The sequence below is a fragment of the Grammomys surdaster genome, unplaced genomic scaffold (genome assembly GCF_004785775.1).
Source record: "Grammomys surdaster isolate TR1022 unplaced genomic scaffold, NIH_TR_1.0 140, whole genome shotgun sequence".
Taxonomy (NCBI): domain Eukaryota; kingdom Metazoa; phylum Chordata; class Mammalia; order Rodentia; family Muridae; genus Grammomys; species Grammomys surdaster.
This window is the reverse complement of record NW_021604598.1, coordinates 2,248,336-2,267,414: the sequence shown is the minus strand read 5'-3', so window position 1 is coordinate 2,267,414 and position 19,079 is coordinate 2,248,336. Positions and strand designations below refer to the sequence as shown.

The 19,079-nt window shown below is 51.2% G+C and overlaps 2 protein-coding genes across 2 annotated transcripts in view; one reads left to right on the top strand and one right to left on the bottom strand.

The window, feature by feature from the left end:
- Nucleotides 1-10,417, top strand: part of Kri1 (KRI1 homolog) — a 14,549-nt gene extending 4,132 nt beyond the window's left edge. The window contains exons 5-19 of the mRNA XM_028763730.1: nucleotides 1,565-1,619; nucleotides 1,695-1,744; nucleotides 1,867-1,963; nucleotides 2,067-2,144; nucleotides 2,691-2,815; nucleotides 3,181-3,307; nucleotides 3,413-3,508; nucleotides 4,159-4,329; nucleotides 7,259-7,334; nucleotides 7,421-7,509; nucleotides 7,713-7,839; nucleotides 7,921-8,051; nucleotides 8,402-8,466; nucleotides 8,535-8,633; nucleotides 9,623-10,417. Of these exons, the coding sequence (XP_028619563.1) occupies nucleotides 1,565-1,619; nucleotides 1,695-1,744; nucleotides 1,867-1,963; nucleotides 2,067-2,144; nucleotides 2,691-2,815; nucleotides 3,181-3,307; nucleotides 3,413-3,508; nucleotides 4,159-4,329; nucleotides 7,259-7,334; nucleotides 7,421-7,509; nucleotides 7,713-7,839; nucleotides 7,921-8,051; nucleotides 8,402-8,466; nucleotides 8,535-8,633; nucleotides 9,623-9,950 (1,714 nt within the window). The 3' untranslated portion in view covers nucleotides 9,951-10,417. The remainder of the gene's footprint in view (nucleotides 1-1,564; nucleotides 1,620-1,694; nucleotides 1,745-1,866; nucleotides 1,964-2,066; nucleotides 2,145-2,690; nucleotides 2,816-3,180; nucleotides 3,308-3,412; nucleotides 3,509-4,158; nucleotides 4,330-7,258; nucleotides 7,335-7,420; nucleotides 7,510-7,712; nucleotides 7,840-7,920; nucleotides 8,052-8,401; nucleotides 8,467-8,534; nucleotides 8,634-9,622) is intronic.
- Nucleotides 10,099-18,788, bottom strand: Atg4d (autophagy related 4D cysteine peptidase). The gene is made up of 10 exons (XM_028763731.1): nucleotides 18,369-18,788; nucleotides 17,252-17,335; nucleotides 16,994-17,167; nucleotides 15,809-16,085; nucleotides 15,667-15,731; nucleotides 13,473-13,603; nucleotides 11,365-11,443; nucleotides 11,146-11,222; nucleotides 10,948-11,067; nucleotides 10,099-10,615 (listed from the first exon to the last, which is right to left on the bottom strand). Exons 1-10 carry the CDS (start codon nucleotides 18,601-18,603, stop codon nucleotides 10,433-10,435), a joined length of 1,425 nt encoding a protein of 474 aa, XP_028619564.1. The 5' UTR covers nucleotides 18,604-18,788; the 3' UTR covers nucleotides 10,099-10,432.
- Nucleotides 18,789-19,079: the final 291 nt, after the last annotated feature.

Sequence of the window (19,079 nt, the reverse complement as noted above, 5' to 3'; positions counted from 1 at the left end):
CAGGCTTTAGAGCTGGTTAAGAATTAGTCCCTGAACTCATGTCCAGCAGATGACAGCCATCTGACTCTAGGAGTTCTGTGTCTTTGTCTTCCACAGGCACTGCACGTACATGCAAAAACCCACCTCCACACACATACATATGATGTCAGATAAAACCTTTTTTTAATGTTTTAAAGCTGGACAGGTAGCACAGCAGTTAAGCGTGCTTGGTGCACTTCCAGAGGACATGAGTCCAATTCTCAGTACCCACACCAGGTGGGTGCCATCTTGGAATTCCAGATCTCAGATCCCCTTGGAATACCAGGGGATTCAATACCCTCTTCTGGCCATTACAGGCATCCACACACATGTGGCATGTAAACACATTCACATAAACTTGAAAAACCAAGGGCCGGCCGGGCAGTGGTGGCACATGCCTTTAATCCCAGCCCTTGGGAGGCAGAGGCAGGTGGATTTCTGAGTTCGAGGCCAGCCTGGTCTACAGAGTGAGTTCCAGGACAACCAGGGCTATACAGAGTAACCCTGTCTCAAAAAACCAAAAACAAAACAAGGGCCAGGGCCTAGGCCTTGGGAAGCCCCTGACTTGCTCCTTGGCACTGTTTTTTAAAAAAAGGAAAGGACAAAAGAAAGGAGAAAAATATTGTGAAATAAAAATACATTTAAGCCGGGAGGTGGTGGCTCACGCCTGTAATCCCAGCACTTGGGAGGCGGAGCCAGGCGGATTTCTGAGTTCGAGAGTTCGAGGCTAGCCTGGTCTACAGAGTGAGTTCCAGGACAGCCAGGGCTGCACAGAGAAACCCTGTCTCTAAAAACAAACAAACAAACAAAAAAAAAAAATTTAAAACTCAAGAGTTCTGGCCAGCCTCAGGAGTGCATACCTATAACCCCAGCGCTCTAGAGACAGGAGTAGGACTGCAGTCATGAGTTTTAGGTCAGACTGCTTCAGATAGCAAGTCGAAAGCCACGTAGAACTACATGCTAAACCCCATGTCTTCCAGGGTGGGAGGTGGGCTATATCAAGTGGCTCAGTGGGTAAGAACACTGCCATTAAAGCACGAGAATTTGAGTTCAGATCCCAGCACCCTTGTTACATGCTGGCATGGCCTCACAGCACCTGCGACTCCAAGCTGGAAGGGCAGAGATAGTGGGTTGCAGGAGTTTGGTGAAGCAGGCCTAGCTGCAACTGTGAGCAATGAGAGGCTGTCTCAATATGGAGGAGAGCTGGGCACTGTGGCACACTCCGATAATCACAGCATTCTGCAAGTAGAGGGAGGTATATCTCTGAGTTCTAGCCCACCCTGGTCTACATAGTGAGTTCAGGTCAGCCAAGGGTACATGTGCCTTTTCTGGCTCTCAGTCTTTTTTCTATTCTTTTTGGCACTGGCACCTATAGCCACGTGCATGCAGTACACACACATTACAGATATCCACATATATAAAAGATGTCTTTGGGAAAAATAGCAAGTAGACACCAACGCCAGTAGACGCACTCTAAACTGAAGATACTGTGTTGAGCTGCTGTGTTCCAGCGCTACGTTCTAAGTTCTCACTGTGTTTTGTACAGCAAATATGTGGATGAGGACAACTCTGATGGGGAGACCTTTGAGCACAGGCTCCAGGTGGGTAGAACAACAGCTGACTGCGGGTGTGAGGGTCCGTAGCTGGCCTGGGGCCCACATCCAATCCCTCTGCAGGAAACATCCACAAAGAGTTACGTAGAAGAGCAGAAACAGCTGAAGGAAAGGTATGTGTGGGCTGTGGTGGGTGGGAACAGGAGGGCTGCTGCCACTGCCACAGTGTCCCTCTGAGGTCCAGAGCTCAGGGCTGGTCACACACCAGTGCTTAAGTCTATCCCCTGGTGTGCAGCTTTCGGGCTTTTGTGGAGGACAGCGGTGATGAGGACAGTGCCGGGGAAGGTGGTTCTGGGCTGCTGCAGAAGCACACTAAGAGTGGGGAACAAAAGGTAGTGCCTGGGGCTGCTGGGGCTGGGGCTGGGGCTGGGGCTGGGGCTGGGGCTGGGGCTGTGGGGCTGGAGACAGCAGGGCCTGAGTGCTTGCCTTCCACAGGCCCAGGAGGAAATGGACTACCTTGAGTGGCTAAAGGGACAAAAGGAGATTGACAGCTCTGAGTCGCTCAAAGAACTGGTAAGTCCTCAGACACGGTCCTCAGGCCAAATTACCTGTTACTACTTTATCTCACCTTATACTCCCAAATACCCAAGGACTCTTGAGGGCCTGGGATTTGGTTCAGTGGTAGAGCCCCTGCCTAGAGTTCTCCAGTAAGGGTTTAGGGTGTGGCTCAGTGGCAGAGGCCTGCCTAAATTCCCCCAGTAAGCAGGTGGTCATGGCTCAGGGATAGTGCTTACCTGGAATGCACAAGGCCCTGGTTTCTGTTCCAGCACCAAAAAGTCAGCAGCGGCATATTCTTTGAGGATACACATGAACAGTTTCTGGACTACAGTTTCTCAGTGAATAAAATGAACTAATACAGCCCAGGTGGTTGCTCAGATCTGTACTCTCAATGCTCGAGAGACTGAGACAAGATTGTAGCTAGTGCCTAGTTAGCCTGGGCTACACAGTCAGACACTGTTTCAAAAAAGAAAAAAAGGCAGGAAGGGGCCCCACGTCCATCCCAGGCTGCCTCCGTGCCCCTCGGCAGGGGACTCCGCTTGCACCATCCTCTCTCCATAGACACACCTCAAGGAGTACTGGAGTAACCCGGAACTGGATGAGGGGGAACAGTTCCTGAGGGACTATATCCTCAACAAAGGCTACGAGGAGGATGACGAGGACGGGGAGGAGGCGGAGGAGGAAGGGTAAGCAGCCGCCTCTCTCCAGAGTGCCGCAGGTTATTCTCCAGCATCCAGGCTAGGCAGCAAAGGCACTGTGAGCTTTGAATTTTTAAAAAATAGTTATTATTATTCCTAATTTCTTCACTACATTTATGTATTTGCAGGGGTGGGGAAGTATACTGAAGACAGGCAGCATACTCATGGCAGTCAGTTCTCTCCTTCCACCAGTGGACCCATAGGGTCGAACTAGGGTTCTAAGGCTTGTCAGAAAGCACCACTGAGCCATCTTACCAGCCCCTTTTGTAGAGTTTTTGAGAGGATGAAACAAGGTCATGTCTGGCCAGACTCATCAGTGTTCCTGAGCCTTACTCCGTCATGTTGTCCTTCAGGGCTCTGGGCCCTCCGGTCCAGCTGGCAGTGGACGACTCCTCAGATGAAGGGGAGCTATTCCTGAAGAAGCAGGAAGACTTTGAACACAAGTACAACTTCCGCTTTGAGGAGCCTGACTCAGCCTCAGTGTGTTCCCCGGGCCTGGGTCAGGGAGGACATGGCTGCCCAGGGTGCAGCCCTTCAACCCCATACCATCTCTGAGGTCCCACTGGGCTCCTCTCCTGCCCACAGGTCAAGACGTACCCAAGAAGCATCGCATCGTCTGTGCGTCGCAAGGATGAGCGCAGGAAGGAGAAGAGGGAAGAAACGAGGGAGCGGAAGAAAAGGGTGAGTGTGGGTGGGTGTGGCAGTGCATGCCAGTGACCCCTGGCCTCCAGAGCACAGGCACAGACACTGAAGATTTTGGACCTGCCTGAGGTAGGCAGAGATTTCAAGGCCAAGCTGGGAAACCTACTTACACCATCTCCACAGAAGAAAGTAAAAGGAAGCTGGTGCCACACACCTTTACAGGAAGCAGAGACAGGAGGATTCTAGGCCAGCCTGGGCTACAAAGATCCTATATCAAAAAACAATAATAGAGTAAAAATTAGCTGGCATGGTGTTGTGCACCTATACTGACAGTACAAGTCACCACAATATCAAGGTCAGCCTGATCTACATAAAGAGTTCTAGGCCATCTTGAGTTAGATAGTGAGACTGTCTCAAAAGCATACAAAATACAGGCTGCAGCTCAGCGGGTAAAGTGCTTGCCTAGTGCACGAATTGCTGGCTGTCATCCGAGCATTGAAGGAAACAGGCGTAGCTGACAACAGTGCCAGCATTCCCAGAGGTGAGGAGGTGGAGGCAGGAGGATCTGTTGTTAAGGTCAGCATGAGCTACCTGGGACCGTCTCAAAGGAAAACAGAAAAGTTCTTGTATTGGGAGGCTCCAGTGCAAGGCTCTGTCTATTAGGGACGCTGAGCCTCTCTCATCCACAGGAGAAGGCCAGGAAGCAGGAGGAGCTGAAACAGTTAAAGAACCTTAAGAGGAAGGAGATTCTGGCCAAGCTGGAGAAGCTGCGACAGGTCACTGGCAATGAGACACTGGGCCTTGAGGAGCAGGACCTGGAAGATGACTTTGACCCTGCCCAGCATGACCAGCTCATGCAGGTATGACTGCTCAGAATGACATGACTTCTGGGGCCCCTTTTTCTCTGCCTGCAGTGTGAGGGCTAGTGGAGTACTTCCTCTGGCTAAGGAGAGATGGGGGAGGAGTTGACACAAAAGAGGCAACTGCCCTGGGTGAGAAGGATCAGGACTTGAAGGCCTGCCTGGGAGACAGAGGGGTGGAGGTCAGCATCCAGCCGGGTAAGAAGACCCCTGGGAGAGGGAGGGGCATGGGAAGGGCCAAGGTGTGGCTCAGGGGTAGAAGCCCTGCCTACAATCCCCCAGTAAGGGGCTGGGGCCATGGCTATGGTAGAGCATCTTTCTTTGGGGTGCAGCTTCTGCCACCAAAAAGAGAGACAGAGAGAGACAAAGAGAGACTGAAAATCAACAACAAAAAATGGAATCCACCCAAGCTAATGCACAACCCAAATTAGCACATAGCACAGTGAAGCCAGTTGTTTTCTTGATGACTGCAGGGCTAAGAGGCTGGAACTCACTCCGGCTGTTTGCCATCAGGAGAGAGTTGCAGACAGATATCACCAGTACAGCTGGTTCAGATGATCAGAGTTCCATAAACCTGGCATTGGGATACAAGGATAGGAAGTTCAGGGTTGTCCTCAACTACACAGTTCTAATGCAGCCTGGGCGGCAGAGGCAGGGGTGAAGAGAAGTTTCTCTTGGTAAATGTTTTCTTTGTATTCCATAATGTTGAAAAAAACAAGCTGAGTCATTGACCTGTTATCAGGGATGGCTTAATTTCCTGCTTGCTTTTCTGAGAAAGACTCTCACCATATATCCACATTGGCCTCCACATTACCAACCCTTGTCTGCTCCTCAGGGACTGCAGTTACAGATGTGCACCACCATGGCTTGGACCTTGAATTTATTTACTATAAATGTGTTTTGACATTTATGTGTTGGGGTGTCACATGTTTCATGACACATATGTGGAAGGTATCTTGGTGGGGCTGAGAGGTTCCAGGGGAGTCCTGTCACCAGTCCCTAGGTTAGTGTTTGTTGTTGTGTATTTGTGGTGATGTTGGGATAGAACATAGATACCAGGGCCTGTGTATGCAAGCATCTGTGACTGAGCACTAGTCCTACAGCTCATCTGGCCAGGAACATTGTTGTACTGGAAGAACAGAGGACCATGTTTTAGAGACAGGTGTTGAGATATCTGTCAGAAAAGGCTGGGTCCTGTGACAGCCCCTAGTGGCCACTAGCCAGGCGGAAGTGATGGGAAGAGCTGAAGGCACATTGGTAGGCTTAGCGAGGAGGACGCAGAGTGCAGTGGAGTTGTCTTTCTTCTCAAGGCACTTCTCAGGTCTGAGCTTCGGTTTCTCTGTAGAGGAGCAAGGTGCTGTTGTTCATGGTAGCTGTAAGAATTTCATCAAGAACCTGGTGCAGGTTGAGCATATGCAGAGTGTTAATAAGTGCACAGAGAGGCCTAGAGAGATGGCTCAGCCTTTCAGAGTATTGGCTGTTCTTCCAGAAGACCAAGGTTCAGTTCCCATCACCTACATGTCACCTCATAGCTCACTGTAACTACAGTCCAAGGGGATCTGATTCCCTCTTCTGACCTCCAGGAGCATCCGACATGCACGTGACATAGGGACACATGCAGGCAAAATTCCATACACACTGAGTAACTAGAAAGAAAGAAATGAAAATAAATAAACAGTGGGCCGTGTTTTCCTCTGGCAGGCCCACAGTGAATGTTGGTGTTTCTTTCTTTTTTTTTTTTAAAGATTTATTTCATGTATGTAAGTACACTGTTGTTGTCTTCAGACACACCAGAAGAGGGCATCAGATCTCATTATAGATGGTTGTGAGCCACCATGTGGTTGCTGGGAATTGAACTCAGGACCTCTGGAAGAACAGACGGTGCTCTTAACCACTGAGCAATCTCTCCAGCCCAGTGTTGGTGTTTCTATGGTCTTAGAATTCAGAGTAGCCGGGCGGTGGTGGCGCACGCCTTTAATCCCAGCACTTGGGAGGCAGAGGCAGGCGGATTTCTGAGTTCGAGAGTTCGAGGCTAGCCTGGTCTACAGCGTGAGTTCCAGGACAGCCAGGGCTACACAGAGAAACCCTGTCTCGAAAAACCAAAAAAAAAAGAATTCAGAGTGCCCAGCCATACCTGCCTTGTAATTGTGACCCTACTGTGTACCTACATATCCCTGTATAGACTCGGGGATCATGGTAGTAGTGCAGACATGTGGGCGCAGTGTCCTTGTAGAATCACAACTGTGCCCTCAGATGTGGGTCGTAGGGTTAGGGGTGGTGCCAGGGCTTTATGTATACTGGGATAGCACCCTGCCATCTGAGTTCCAGGCTCATTTTGTAGCCCAGGTTAGCATGCTACTCATGATCCCCTGGGCTTAGCCTCTACCTGCTGAGTACAGGTGTGTACCATGTCTAATGTAAGTAGGATCTTGGAGGAAACTTCCTCTCAGACTACTGTCATAGGTAGTGGGGCACAAGAGATGACAGGGTCTGAATCCTACAGAGCTGTAGCTGTTGTGTGAGACTAGTGCAGCCTAGACAGCAGGCAGTGCCGTGGAGGGTCTCAGCACTCAGGAGACCATTTCTTGGAACACTCAGGAGCCACACAGTTTGGTGTGTTGGCTTATAATCCTAGCATTAGGTAATCTGAGGCAGGAATACCAACCTGGGCTACAAGACTTTCTCTCAATAAAAGCAAAAACTGCCATTCACACACCTACAATCACTACACTCAGGGGTGGAAGCAAATGGATCACAATGTCAAGGCTAGCCTCTGGTATGTAGTTTGAGGCCAGCCTGGCCTACATGAAACCCTGTCTTGTACAACAGTAAGGCTGGTGAGTTGTGCTGGAATTAGCATGGGGCAGCTGAGCCATGTTGGTGTGCTATGTGGGTGCTGCTGCCCCTTAGTCCTCCCCTTCCCTTGCAGAAATGCTTTGGAGATGCCTTCTATGGTACTGCAGAGGAAGAGAAGCCACAGTTTGAGGAAGAGGACGGGCTGGAAGGTACGTGTCTGTAGAAAGTTAGGGAAACAGGGTCGGTGTAGCCGTGTGCTGTCCTCACTTTTCCTGTCTGTCCTCTATGGAATCAGATGACTGGAACTGGGACACATGGGGTGTACCTGAGCAAGATGGGGCCTGGAGCCAACAGGAGTTGCACTGTGAGGACCCTGACTTTAACGTGAGTGCCACTGGTGTGAGTCTGAAGTAGGTGCAGTTGACAGAGCAAGAGCTTTCCATGAACATGGTCCAAGGCTTGGGCGCACAGCACGTTAGAGGCCAGCATGGACTGTGAGACCTTAAGAACAGTGTGTGTCCCTGGTGGGGTCTGGATGCTCCAGGAGCATTTAGAACTGGTCTGATCTGACCTGCTCTTTCTGATAGATGGATGCAGACTATGACCCCAGCCAACCGCGGAAGAAGCTTCGTGAGGCCCCCACCTCAGGCAAGAGAAAGCGCAAGTCTACGTTTGCAGCTGCCGTGGGGCAGGAGAAGCCCACGTTTGACCCTGGTGAGGCACAAAACATGATGGGGCAGTGTGCCTCATGGGGCTTTGAACACATACTACCCTGGCTGTGTGTCTCTTGTGCAGGGGACAAGACCTTTGAGGAGTACCTAGATGAGTACTACCGTCTGGACTATGAGGACATTATTGACGACCTACCCTGTCGTTTCAAGTACCGCACTGTGGTGCCCTGCGACTTCGGGCTCAGCACAGAGGAGGTTGGGACCAGGGTAGCCAGGGGAAATCGAGGGAAGGGCAGGGGATTGGAGGAGGTGTACATTCTTTGTGGAGAGGTGTGACAAGAAGATCTAGAATTCAGTGCTGCCTCTGTCACTAAGAACTGAAACAGTGTTAATGGAGGCCAGCTCTAGAGAAGCTGAGGTAGGAAGGGACTGCTGTGAATTCCAGGATAGCCTGAGTTACACAGTGACATTCAAACAAACCCTGCCTCAATACCAAAACACTAAACTCAGTTGTCCCCCACCCTCTTGCCTTCCCTGCTGAGTGGCTGAGGCTCAGAGGTAGGCCCCAGGACCACAGAGTAGGTATCTTGTTCCTCCCCATGCAGATCCTTGCAGCTGATGACAAGGAACTGAACCGCTGGTGTTCCCTGAAGAAGACCTGCATGTACAGGTGACAGCAGGGTGGTGGAGGAGGGGAGAGACAGTTTGGGCAGCTTCTAGAACACCTCTGATCCACAGGTCCGAGCAGGAAGAGAAGCAGGAGCAGCGAGTGTACAGCCAGAAGGCCCAGAACGTGTGGAAGAAGAAGCAGATCTTCAAGTCCCTGTGCCAAGAAGAGTAAGCACTGGGCCAGGGAGGGTGACAGCAGCCCATGGAGCTGACACTCAGATGTGCAAACTGTAGGCCAGTCACAGTCCCTCTTAGTAAGGTGACTTTGTGGTTCAGGCTTCAGAGATTGAGTGTATGCCTAAAACACTCAGATTAAGGATCAGGAGGACTGGACTGTCTGGTGCACATCTGTAATCCCAGCACTAGGGAGGCAGGACAGGGTTCATGAGTTTGATGCCAGCCTGGACTCCACAGCCAACACCCTGCCCTTATGGGATGTAAAGATTGTGTTATTTAAGACTTGGGTCTGTGTAGTCCTCTTGGAACTTCTTAATGTAGGCCATGGTGGTCTCAAACTCTCAGAGATCTCCCTCTGCCTCCAGTGTTTGGATTAAAGGTGTGCAGGTGTGCAGCATCACACCTAGTGAGATTCTGTTTAGAGTGATTAAAGTCCTGAGTTTTAGCCCAAGCCTGAACAAAATTCTTACAGGCCTGTTAGCTGTTACAAGGACAGTTATCACTGTCACCCCCTAGAGTCCAGGACCCAGACTCTGATTGCGACAGACATGACAGCTGCACTGAAGGCACATGGAGTTGACCAACATACATGGCTTTCCCTGGTCCAGCTAATCTGTAGTTGTCATATTTATGAAAGTCATCTCAGGAAGCTGAGCCCATCTGGGTTCCGTCATTAGACAACAAAAGCAGGGTTTTGGCTGAGTGGTCAGAGTGCTTCCCTGGCATGTATCTCAGCACTGTATAAAACCCTGAGGAGCTCGGAGTTTAGGGCCAGTGTGGTCTACTGTGAGGTCCAGGACAGCCAGAGCGACATAGTGAGGCCATATCACCCCACCCTGCTTTTAAAAAAAAAATGTGGGTACAGAGTCTAAGGCTACACTGGGCTACATGAACACCCGCACAAACACAAAGAGCAAAGGGGGAAGATCATGTTCCGGACAACAGGCTGACCACCTAAGCCCTGACTTTTCTCCCTGTAGGATGGAAATGCCCCCAGAAACCACAGGAAAGTCACAGAGCAAGGCCAGCCCACAGGTACAGCTGCCTATGCCCCATGGGGCTGAAGAGAAGAAGCCCCAGGCTGAGCCCTTAGTAGCCAAGGAAGAGGAGTTGGCCCACACATCCTGCCCAGAGAAGACAGCATCCCAGAAGCAGAAGAGTAAGAAGGCCAGGCTGCTGGGTCCCACAGTGACACTTGGAGGTCACAAGTTCAGCCGACAGAGATTGCAGGCCTTTGGTCTCAACCCCAAAAGGCTGCACTTCCGCCAGTTGGGTCACCAACGGAAGAAACAGCAAAGCCACTCCTGAGGGCCACAGGGAGCCAACCTGCCTCTACAACTAAGCTGCTGACCATACTCTGCCTACACGAGAGGGTACTGCTGTTTCTAAGCTTGGAAACTGAGGCTGCCAGAGTGCTGTCTTCCCCGTGGACAGCCTGAATGTCAACAAGGCCAGGCATGTTCAAGTCTGCGTCTTTATCAGCCTCCATCCAGCAGCCACAGTCACTTCTCCCAGGTCAGGGACCCAGTGCAGGCTACAGAGCTTGAATCAGGCCCTGAGTGAGTGCCCTGGAGCCCACTCTTCATCCCTGGCTCCTGAGGAGACAGGGGCAGCTGGGGGTGAGGACAGCAAAAGGGCACAACCCCAAGCTGGGGGCCTAGATAGGTCTCAGCTGTGTTGGGGAGGACGGAGACTGAGGACGGGTCCAGCACCACCACTGGAGTTCCAGATCCCATACCTGACATGACATAAATAAAAAAATAAATAGTCTGGCATCTTTCCCCATCCCATTATAAAAACACAAAGTCCTCAGAGCTGGGCCTTTTGGCCTTGAGTAGGCGTCCTGTGCAAGGTAGCCGCAGTGTGGGCTGGGAGAGCTGGGTGCAGAGGGCATCCAGGCTGTGGTCCTGAGCGTGGCCCTCAGCCACTGTGAACATGGGGTACCGTTCTGTGACTGAGGAGGAGTTGAGGATCTGTAGGAGGATGGAGGAAAGCAGTCTCAGTTCAGGGTCTTTGAGAACCAGCTGCCACAGCTGGACCATGCATAACTGGCTCAGCCTGTGAATGGTTGCCCTGAAACTTCTGATGAACTGCAGGTGGCTGACCCCAAAATACCCCCTAAACATTTCAGGTCTATTCTGGGCTGAGCTTTCCAGTGGTGGACAGAAGTACACCTCGATGTACTTCTGCTGTCAAGCATGAGTGGTCTGTTACTGTCCCAGGACTGTAGGTGGAACCCAGTCTGTCTAGCACACTGGAGGCAGGGACACAACCTCTGAGACATAACCCCATGATGGTAGCTCACCCTCATCAGCTCCGAGCAGAGTGTCTCAAACTCCTTCCTGTTTCCAGCATAGAACCCCACGGTACAGCTGGGGTCCATCTTGGCAAAGGCCATCTTGCGGGGCGAGGTGCAGTGATAGGACTGGGCAGATAAGAGAGGTTTGAGGGGTCCCCGTTTTGTGCCCATACCTGCCGCCCCCATTCAAAGCCACCAGCTCACCTCCAGGGGGAAGTTGGCCTGGCTGACATCCACTGTGGGCTGGCAGTAGTGGGGATCCAGGTAGAGAAGGAAGTCATCTGGTAGGGGAGGGGGCAAATGTAAACTGGAGGGCAAGAGAAAGGGGGAGGGTGTCTGTGTGTGTGTGTGCGCGTGCGTGTGCATGGGGTGGGGGTGAGGTGGGGGGGTGTCTGTGACCCAAGAAAAGAGGCTGTGCCTTACCCTGATAGCCAATGAAGTACAGTGAATGCCGGGGTTTGCCCCCCATAATGCCCAGGCAGAGTTCTGAGCGCAGAAGCTCCTGTGGAAGAGAGGCTGGCATCAGACAGGAGCTCAGCACACTAAGCAGGTACCTCGAGCCTCTGAAGCCAGGGGATCGAGGGGAGCAGCCAACAAGCGACCCAACCAAGTCTGATGGCACTCACGAGTTCTAGAGCAGAAACAGCCTTAGCTTAGAGAGAGGGCCGTATAACTTCTTACAAGGTTTATTTTTTAATTTTGTTTTTCTGAAGCCCTGGCTATCCTGGAACTCAGAAACCCACCTACCTCTGCCTGCCAAGTGCTGAAATTAAAGGGTAAGGCCAGGTGGGTGCTCCTGTGTGGTGTGTGTGCCTGAGTGCAGTGCTGGAAGAGGGAGTCAGCTTCCTGGAGTGTGAGCAGCCGATACATGCGATGGATAAAACTCTGGTCCTGTCCAAGTCCCCTCCTGACCAGGAAACCACTCCTCTAACCCAGTGGTTCTCAACCTTCCTACTGCTGCAGCCCATTAATACAGTTCATGTCGTGATGACCCCAAACCAGTTGTTTCTAATTGCTACTTAATAACTGTCATTTGGGTACTATTATGAGTTGTTATATAAATATGTTTTCCAATGGCTTTAGGCAACTGCCGTGAAAGGTCATTTGACACCCCCCACCCTAAAAGGAGTCACAATTCAAAGGTTGACAACCACGGTTCTAACCACTTTTTACATTTTGTTCTTGTTTTCAAAGTAGGGTCTATGTAGACCAGGCTGGCCTTGAACTAACAGAGATCCACCTGCCTCTATCTTCCGAGTCCTAGGATTAAAGGCATGCTGCACGATACCTGGCAATTTTAAAAATGACTCATACAACCAAGGCTTGCCTTAATCTCCGACCCTCCTTGTCTCTGCTGCCTATCAGCTCCAGTTCGAGGGCTGCACCAAGAGGACAGGCAAACACTTGAGTTAGCTTCCCTATGCAGCCCAAGCTGCCCTTCAACCCTAGATGCTCCTGCCTTAACCTCCAGGATTACAGGAGTGTGTCTTTATGCTGTTTTATTGATTTTATTTGGTGGCTGGGGATAGAAGCCTGATCTTAAATGTGTGCTGACAGCTTGCCACACCCACTCTGAGCCAGAACTTGAAGTTTTAAATGAAAAGAAAAAAGAAAAGAGAGCAAAGACCTAGGGGGATGGGTTTGAGTGTGAAGTCTTCCCTGAGGGCAGGAAACTGAAGGCCCTGAGCAGGAATGTTCTGAAATCACCACACTGGCCCAGTGTAGCTGGGCTGAGGGGAGACGGGGAGTGGAGTGAAAGTGACAGATGGCACAGTCTTTAGGCTTACAGGGAGAACTTGGTGTTTCATTTGAGTGCAGACTTGCCAAAGGGTTTCTGCTTGAGGCTGTCATGCTGTCCTCTTTCCCTTCTTTAGCTCCTCATGTGCCTTCTAGAAGGTCCTCCTACCTCAGCCTTCCAAGTGTTTGGATGAGATGACAGGTCTGCTTTTAATAAGAAACTACATTTGTGTGCTGGGATTGAACTATGTGCTGCCTGGCACAGACCTCCACCCTTGAGCTTCTTCCCCATCTTCCAGAACATTCCAGCTTGTTTTCAGGAGGTCCACGCTAACTGCCATACTCAGAATTCTGGTTCATTTCACAGGGTTGGGATCCCAGCCCCCATGATAGCGAGTAGATCTGTTGGAGCTGTGTCACTAGTGGGTAGCACTGAGTGTGAGGGCCTGCATTCAGTCCCCAGAACCTACGGCAGCAGCATCCTAGTATGTGCCTATAATTGTCTTGTAAAAATAGGTGAGGGCCAGAAAGACAGCTCAAAGGATAAGAGCACTTGCTCACCAAGCATGTCACAAAGGAATAATGCAGAGAGTGATGGAGTAGGTACCCTGTGTCTTCTCACTTCTGCATGTGCACACCCATACCACATACACTCATGTAACAAACAGAAGAGGACATACACACATACTTGCACACACACACAGAGACACAAGTACCAAAGAATGACACCCATGGTTGACCTCTGTTAAGTGTGGAGGCACCTAGGCAGAGGTGCCCCATCACAAGGTGCTTACCTTCACACAGGGCACATACACAGGGTTAAGGGTCTCCCCACCCAGTCGTACAGGCACCAGGATGACCACAGACTTCCACTCCGCTGTGGGATCTGGCCAGGACACCAGGCGTGCCACATCTGCCTTGTACACTGCAGGGACAGGTCAGTAGGTCACCTTTCTAACCAGGCTTCTAGCCCCAGGAGCACACCATCACCCTTACAGCTCTGGTGAGCAATGCAGTCTCATCTGCAGAGACTTTCTCTCACACTGAGATCTAGACAATCCTGGGACCTCCAGGCAAGCGCTGACTATCCCATTAGCAGGAAGTGAAGGCCTGAGGGCTTCATGGGGCCCTGACTGGCCTAGAACTTACTTAGCCAGGATGACTCTAAGGCCTGACCATTCAGCTATATCTCTCACAGGCTGAGATTGCAGGTGTGTGCCACCAAACTGGATTTATGCAGTGTTGACCATGGAACCCAAGGCTTTATGCATGTCAGAGAACTGCTCTCTCTACCAAATGAGCTCAGCCATACAGGGACTCTGAGCAGGCATCAGCAAGCCCCATTTTAAATTGTTTCTTGTGGTGCTGAGGATAAACGTCAGAGCCTGTGTATCCATTTCCCAGCCTCACCCAGCCCCAGCCCATTTGTGCCTGGATAGTGCATATTCACATGTGTGTATGGGTGCACACACCTGTGTGTGGGCTCCTGAGGTCAGACAGCAGCCTCCAAAATTGTCCTCAGGAACACCCCATTTTATATTTGACAGGGTCTCTCACTGGCCTGAGGCTCAAAAACTAGGTTAGGCTGGCTGCCAGAGAGGCCCCCCCCCATCACCGTGTCTGCACATGCTACCACGCCCGGGCTCTGGTGACCGGAACTGAGCTACCTCCTCAGCCCACATAAAACCATAAGCCCTGCCGAGCAGTGGTGGCACACGCCTTTAATCCCAGCACTTGGGGGGCAGAGGCAGGTGGATTTCTGAGTTCAGGGCCAGCCTGGTCTACAGAGTGAGTTCCAGGACAGCCAGGGCTACACAGAGAAACCCTGTCTCGAAAAACCAAAAAAAAAAAAAAAGAAACAACCCACAAGCCCCTTTTTGAGACAGGGTCTCCATGTACAGCTCTGTCCTGGAAGTCATGTGCAGAACAGGCTGGACTAGAGCTGCCTGCCCCTGCCTCGAATGTCGAGTTAACGGTGTACAGCACCGTACCTGCCTCTTTTAAACTGCAATCCTCTATTGGCTCAGGCAGGGGCCTAAAGTTCAAGATCATACTCATCATTTGTTTTCCCTTTTTTTTTGGTTTTTCGAGACAGGGTTTCTCTGTGTAGCCCTGGCTGTCCTGGAACTCACTCTGTAGACCAGGCTGGCCTCGAACTCACAGAGATTTGCCTGCCTCTAAGTACTGGGATTAAAGACGTGCACTACCACTGCCTGGCAGTCTCATAATTCTCATATAGTAGCTTTGAGGCCAGCCTGGGCTACAAGAGACCCTAACTTAATATAAACAAAGCTATATAAATATAATTAGCTGACCTAGAAGAAAGCAATGGCTAACATTTGGGCACTTTCTATGAGCACCGTTTTTATTAATTTATTTGTATGTATCATGTATGGGTCAGTTCTCTCTTTCAACCATGTGGGTTCAGGAGATTCAATCCATGCTATCAGGCTTGGCTGCAAGAGCCTTCACTGGCGGAGCCTTCATCTGTCTGCCCTTTTGTAAAAAACATTATTATTATTGTTATTATTATTGTGTATCTGGGGTTGTACATGCCAAAGCACAAAACTGGAGGTCAAAGGACAACTTTGTAGAAAGGTGCAAGGTTCAGACTCGAGCTATCAGGCTTTTGCAGCAAGCCCCTTCAGTCACTGAGCCATCTTGTGGATCCTTTCGGGATCAATGAATCACTGACTCCTCTGTCAGCTTGTGAGCCTGAGGATACCAGACTGTCTAACAATCAGGATAGTTTGGTAGAAGTAATGTGAGCAGGGCTGATGGGATAGCTGACACATGTAGTTTTTTGTTTTTTTTAAGTGGGACTGGAGTGAAGAAGGATGAAGGAGGGTCTCCCCTCTTTCATTCTGACTTTCTAGGTCTTGCAGAGAGGCAGGAGACGGAACCTACACCTCAAAACTTGCATCAGCTCCTGAGAAATCAGGCCTTCAGGTAGCACTGGCTCAGGTAGAAGCCTGTTCCCAGCCTTACCTGTGCAGTCCTGAGAGACGTACACCACCAGGCGGGTGACTTCTGAGCAACTCTCCACAGCTTTCCTGGGGGCAGGAAAGCAGACAGGCTTGAGTTCCTGGGGGCCACCAGCAGCTCCCATCTTCCCTGTACTGGGTCTCACCTGAGGATGTGTGCCACCACAGAGGGCCCATACCAGTCTCCCGCCTTCTTGCCAGAGCTCCACCCAAGCTCCACTAGCCGATGTAGACCAAAGGGGGCCTGGGGATGATCAGCAAACCAGGAAACAATCCGCCGGTGCCAACGATCCTGTTCCATCTCCAGTGGAGCTTGGGTCCATCGAGGGGGACCACGACGACCAGGCCCTCGGTAGCGACTGGGAGAGGCTGGCCCGGGCATCTCAGAGGAAGCCAGTCCTGTGCCCTCCACCCACCTCCAGTCTGTAGAAGAGACGAAACTTAGAGCTAAACATGTTCACTTACAGCTAAACTTCGGTACAACATTCCTACTTCCCTCTTATTTGACTCACAGCTCTAAACTCATGGGAATTCCAAATTGACCTTGTGTGTGTGTATGTTTGTTTGTTTGATTTGTTTTTTGCTTTTTTTTTTTGAGACCGGGTTTCTGTATAACGGCACTGGCTGTCCTAGAACTCATTCTATAGACCAGAATGGCCTCAAACTTATGGAGATCCAACTACCTCTGCCTCTCACACACTTAGGATTAAAGCCCTACACCATCAAACCCTGCCAAAACTCATTTTTTAAATAAATAAATAAATAAATAAATAAATAAATGTTTATTTTTAGCCTATGTGCAGGAGTGTTTTTCCTCCAAGTATTTAAGAGCTCTATGAGAGCCTGGTGCTCAAGATTCCAGAAGAGGGTGTCAGATTCCCAGAAACTGCAAATACCTATGGTTGTGAGTAGGTACTCACATGTGGGTACTGGAAATCAAACCTGGGTCCTCTGCAAAAGTAGCAAGTGATCTTAACAGCAGAGCCATCTCTGCAACCCTTATAGTATCCCAGACTGGCCGGGCGGTGGTGGCGCATGCCTTTAATCCCAGCACTTGGGAGGCAGAGGCAGGCGGATTTCTGAGTTTGAGGGCAGCCTGGTCTACAGAGTGAGTTCCAGGACAGCCAGGGCTACACAGAGAAACCCTGTCTCGGGAAAAAAAAAAAATAAAGAAGAGTATCCCATCCCAGACTGGATACTATAGCTCGAAATCCTGCTTCAACCTCCCAGGTTCTGGGATTCCAACGCACTATTCAACACACAGGTTGCAAGCACCTTAAAAATGCTGACCCAGGGGCCTGGCACTTGCAGCCTGAATATATACAACTCACCTCTAGGCAGAAAATGCAGGAGCAGGCCCTGAGCCAGCATCATCTGACCACTTCGTAACATACATCCCCAACCACAGTCTGAGGTCAGGCTGCCTCCAGCTAGGGGTGGGAAGTCCCGGCGATATGTGAGCCATAGTCGAGATACAAAGTCCCTTTGAAACCGCTGGACGTCACCTATGAGAACCAACTAGTCAGCCTGGCAACCAAGGAGAACCCTAGGAGACTTCCCCTACTGTGGTCCCAGATTTGACACCTCACCCTCTCCCTCGAAATGGTAGCATCGCCCGCAGAGGTGAACACTGGAGATCTTGCTGAAGCTGGTCCGGCTTTTAACTGCCCAACCTGGGGAGACATGGGGTAGCTCCCAGCAATTTAAAGCAGCATTCAAGTATCAGCAATGGGCCTTCCTTTCCCCAGTGGCGACATGGGCCTGGTCCTAGCTGAGATGTCAGGGGGCGGCTCTGCAAAATCCATGCCATACCTCATCTGTCTAGAACACAGGTGGGACTTAGTCATGTCTTCCTGAGGGTCCATCCCCTATCAACCCAGGGCCATTCTATTCTGACAGTCGGGTTTTGCTGTAAACGTATAAAGCACATTTTTATTTTGTGTATGTGAGCTTGTGTATGTGGACAAGCACCACAGCTTGGGACTGGAGTAATAGAAGATCTGCAGGAGTTGGTTCTCTCCTTCCACCATCTGGGTCCAGGCTGGAGCTGAGGCCCTCGAGCTTAGAGGCAAATGCCTTTAACTACCAAGACATCTCACTAGACTTTTTCCAGGTTTTTTTTTTTTAAGTATCCACTGGTGTTTTGCCTGCATGTATGTCTGTGTAAGGGTGTTAGATCTCATGAAACTGGAGTTACAGACAGTTGTAAATTGCCATGTCATGTGGGTGCTGGGAATTGAACTTGGGTTCTCTAGAGGAACAGCCAGGGCTGCTGAGCAGTCTCTCCAGCCTTCTTTTCCCAATTTTTTTTGAGACAGAGTCTCATGAGGAGCTCAAGTCAGTCTGTAACTTATTATGTAGTCGAGGCTAGCCTAAAACTCTATAAACCTCGTGCCTCAGCATCCCAAGTACCAGGATTACAGGTGTGAACCACCATCTGCTAGCTCTGTTCTTACTACTGCACCTACGTTACCGAGGGCAGTAACCAGACCACGCAAAAGCAAGGTATGTGGCCAAGGTCAAGCAGGTGCAATGGGCGGGGCTTGAAAACCATTCCCATCTAACCCGCCCCATGTCCAGGACTGGGAAGGGCGGAGGACCTGCAGGTGACTCCTCCTGGGTGGGATCATCCGCAGGACAGGGTAAAGGTTTGGTTTCCTTTGCTCTGACCCCTCTGACACCCTTGACCTGTGCACCCCTCCTCACCATACTTGACGTTGTTCCAGGCTGTCAGGAACTTGGCTTTGAACTTGTCCACCTCGTCAGGCTCGGCGGGGTCGGTCCCAGATGAGCCGAGAGCTGCCACTCCGGACCCCGAAGGTCCTAGGTTGCTGGGATCCGGGATCCGGGTTTGTCCCCTCGGCCGGCGACAATCGGGCCGGCGCGCGTCCTCCGGGCTCCCGCTGCGGTACTGCGCCGCGGCCGGCGACACGGAGTTCATGGACTCGCCGGGGAGGAAGGACGCAGGTGTTCCCGAGGTCGGGGGAACTGCGAACGCTTGGGGCAGCCCCGCGGCCAGAACAGCGTTACTTTATACTCAGAGCCGGGCTCCCGGGCCCGGCTCTGGCCGCAGCGGGTACCCGGCCTCCCACAGCCAGCGCCATCTTGGCGGCCCAAAGCACCCGGATACGGTGGGCTCGGTCGGAGAGCAAGCCACGCCCCCGTATTCCGCCTCCCTTGGACTCGACACACCCTCCTAATCTCACCGCGCAAGCGCCAGCGAGTCCCAAGGGGCCCTTATCTGAGACCAATGGGTCAGCAGAGCCTGAGAAGTCACACCCACTGCCACCCCGTTCTGAAGCCTTGAAGAACCTCGTTTTGGATGATACCTCAAACTGTGGACGCTGGACCTTTTCTCGCTCCAGAGCGCTGATGTCCCCGCCCTGTCACTCAAATTCCACTGCAGTGGAGGTCCCA

Coding starts and splice junctions, on each gene's coding strand:
- Atg4d (XM_028763731.1), bottom strand. CDS start 18,603: ATGAACTCCGTGTCGCCGGCCGCGGCGCAGTACCGCAGCGGGAGCCCG. Junction 17,336..18,368: donor CTGGAACAACGTCAAGTATG/GTGAGGAGGGGT, acceptor ATGTCTCCCCAG/GTTGGGCAGTTAAAAGCCGG. Junction 11,068..11,145: donor AGGCCAACTTCCCCCTGGAG/GTGAGCTGGTGG, acceptor TTATCTGCCCAG/TCCTATCACTGCACCTCGCC.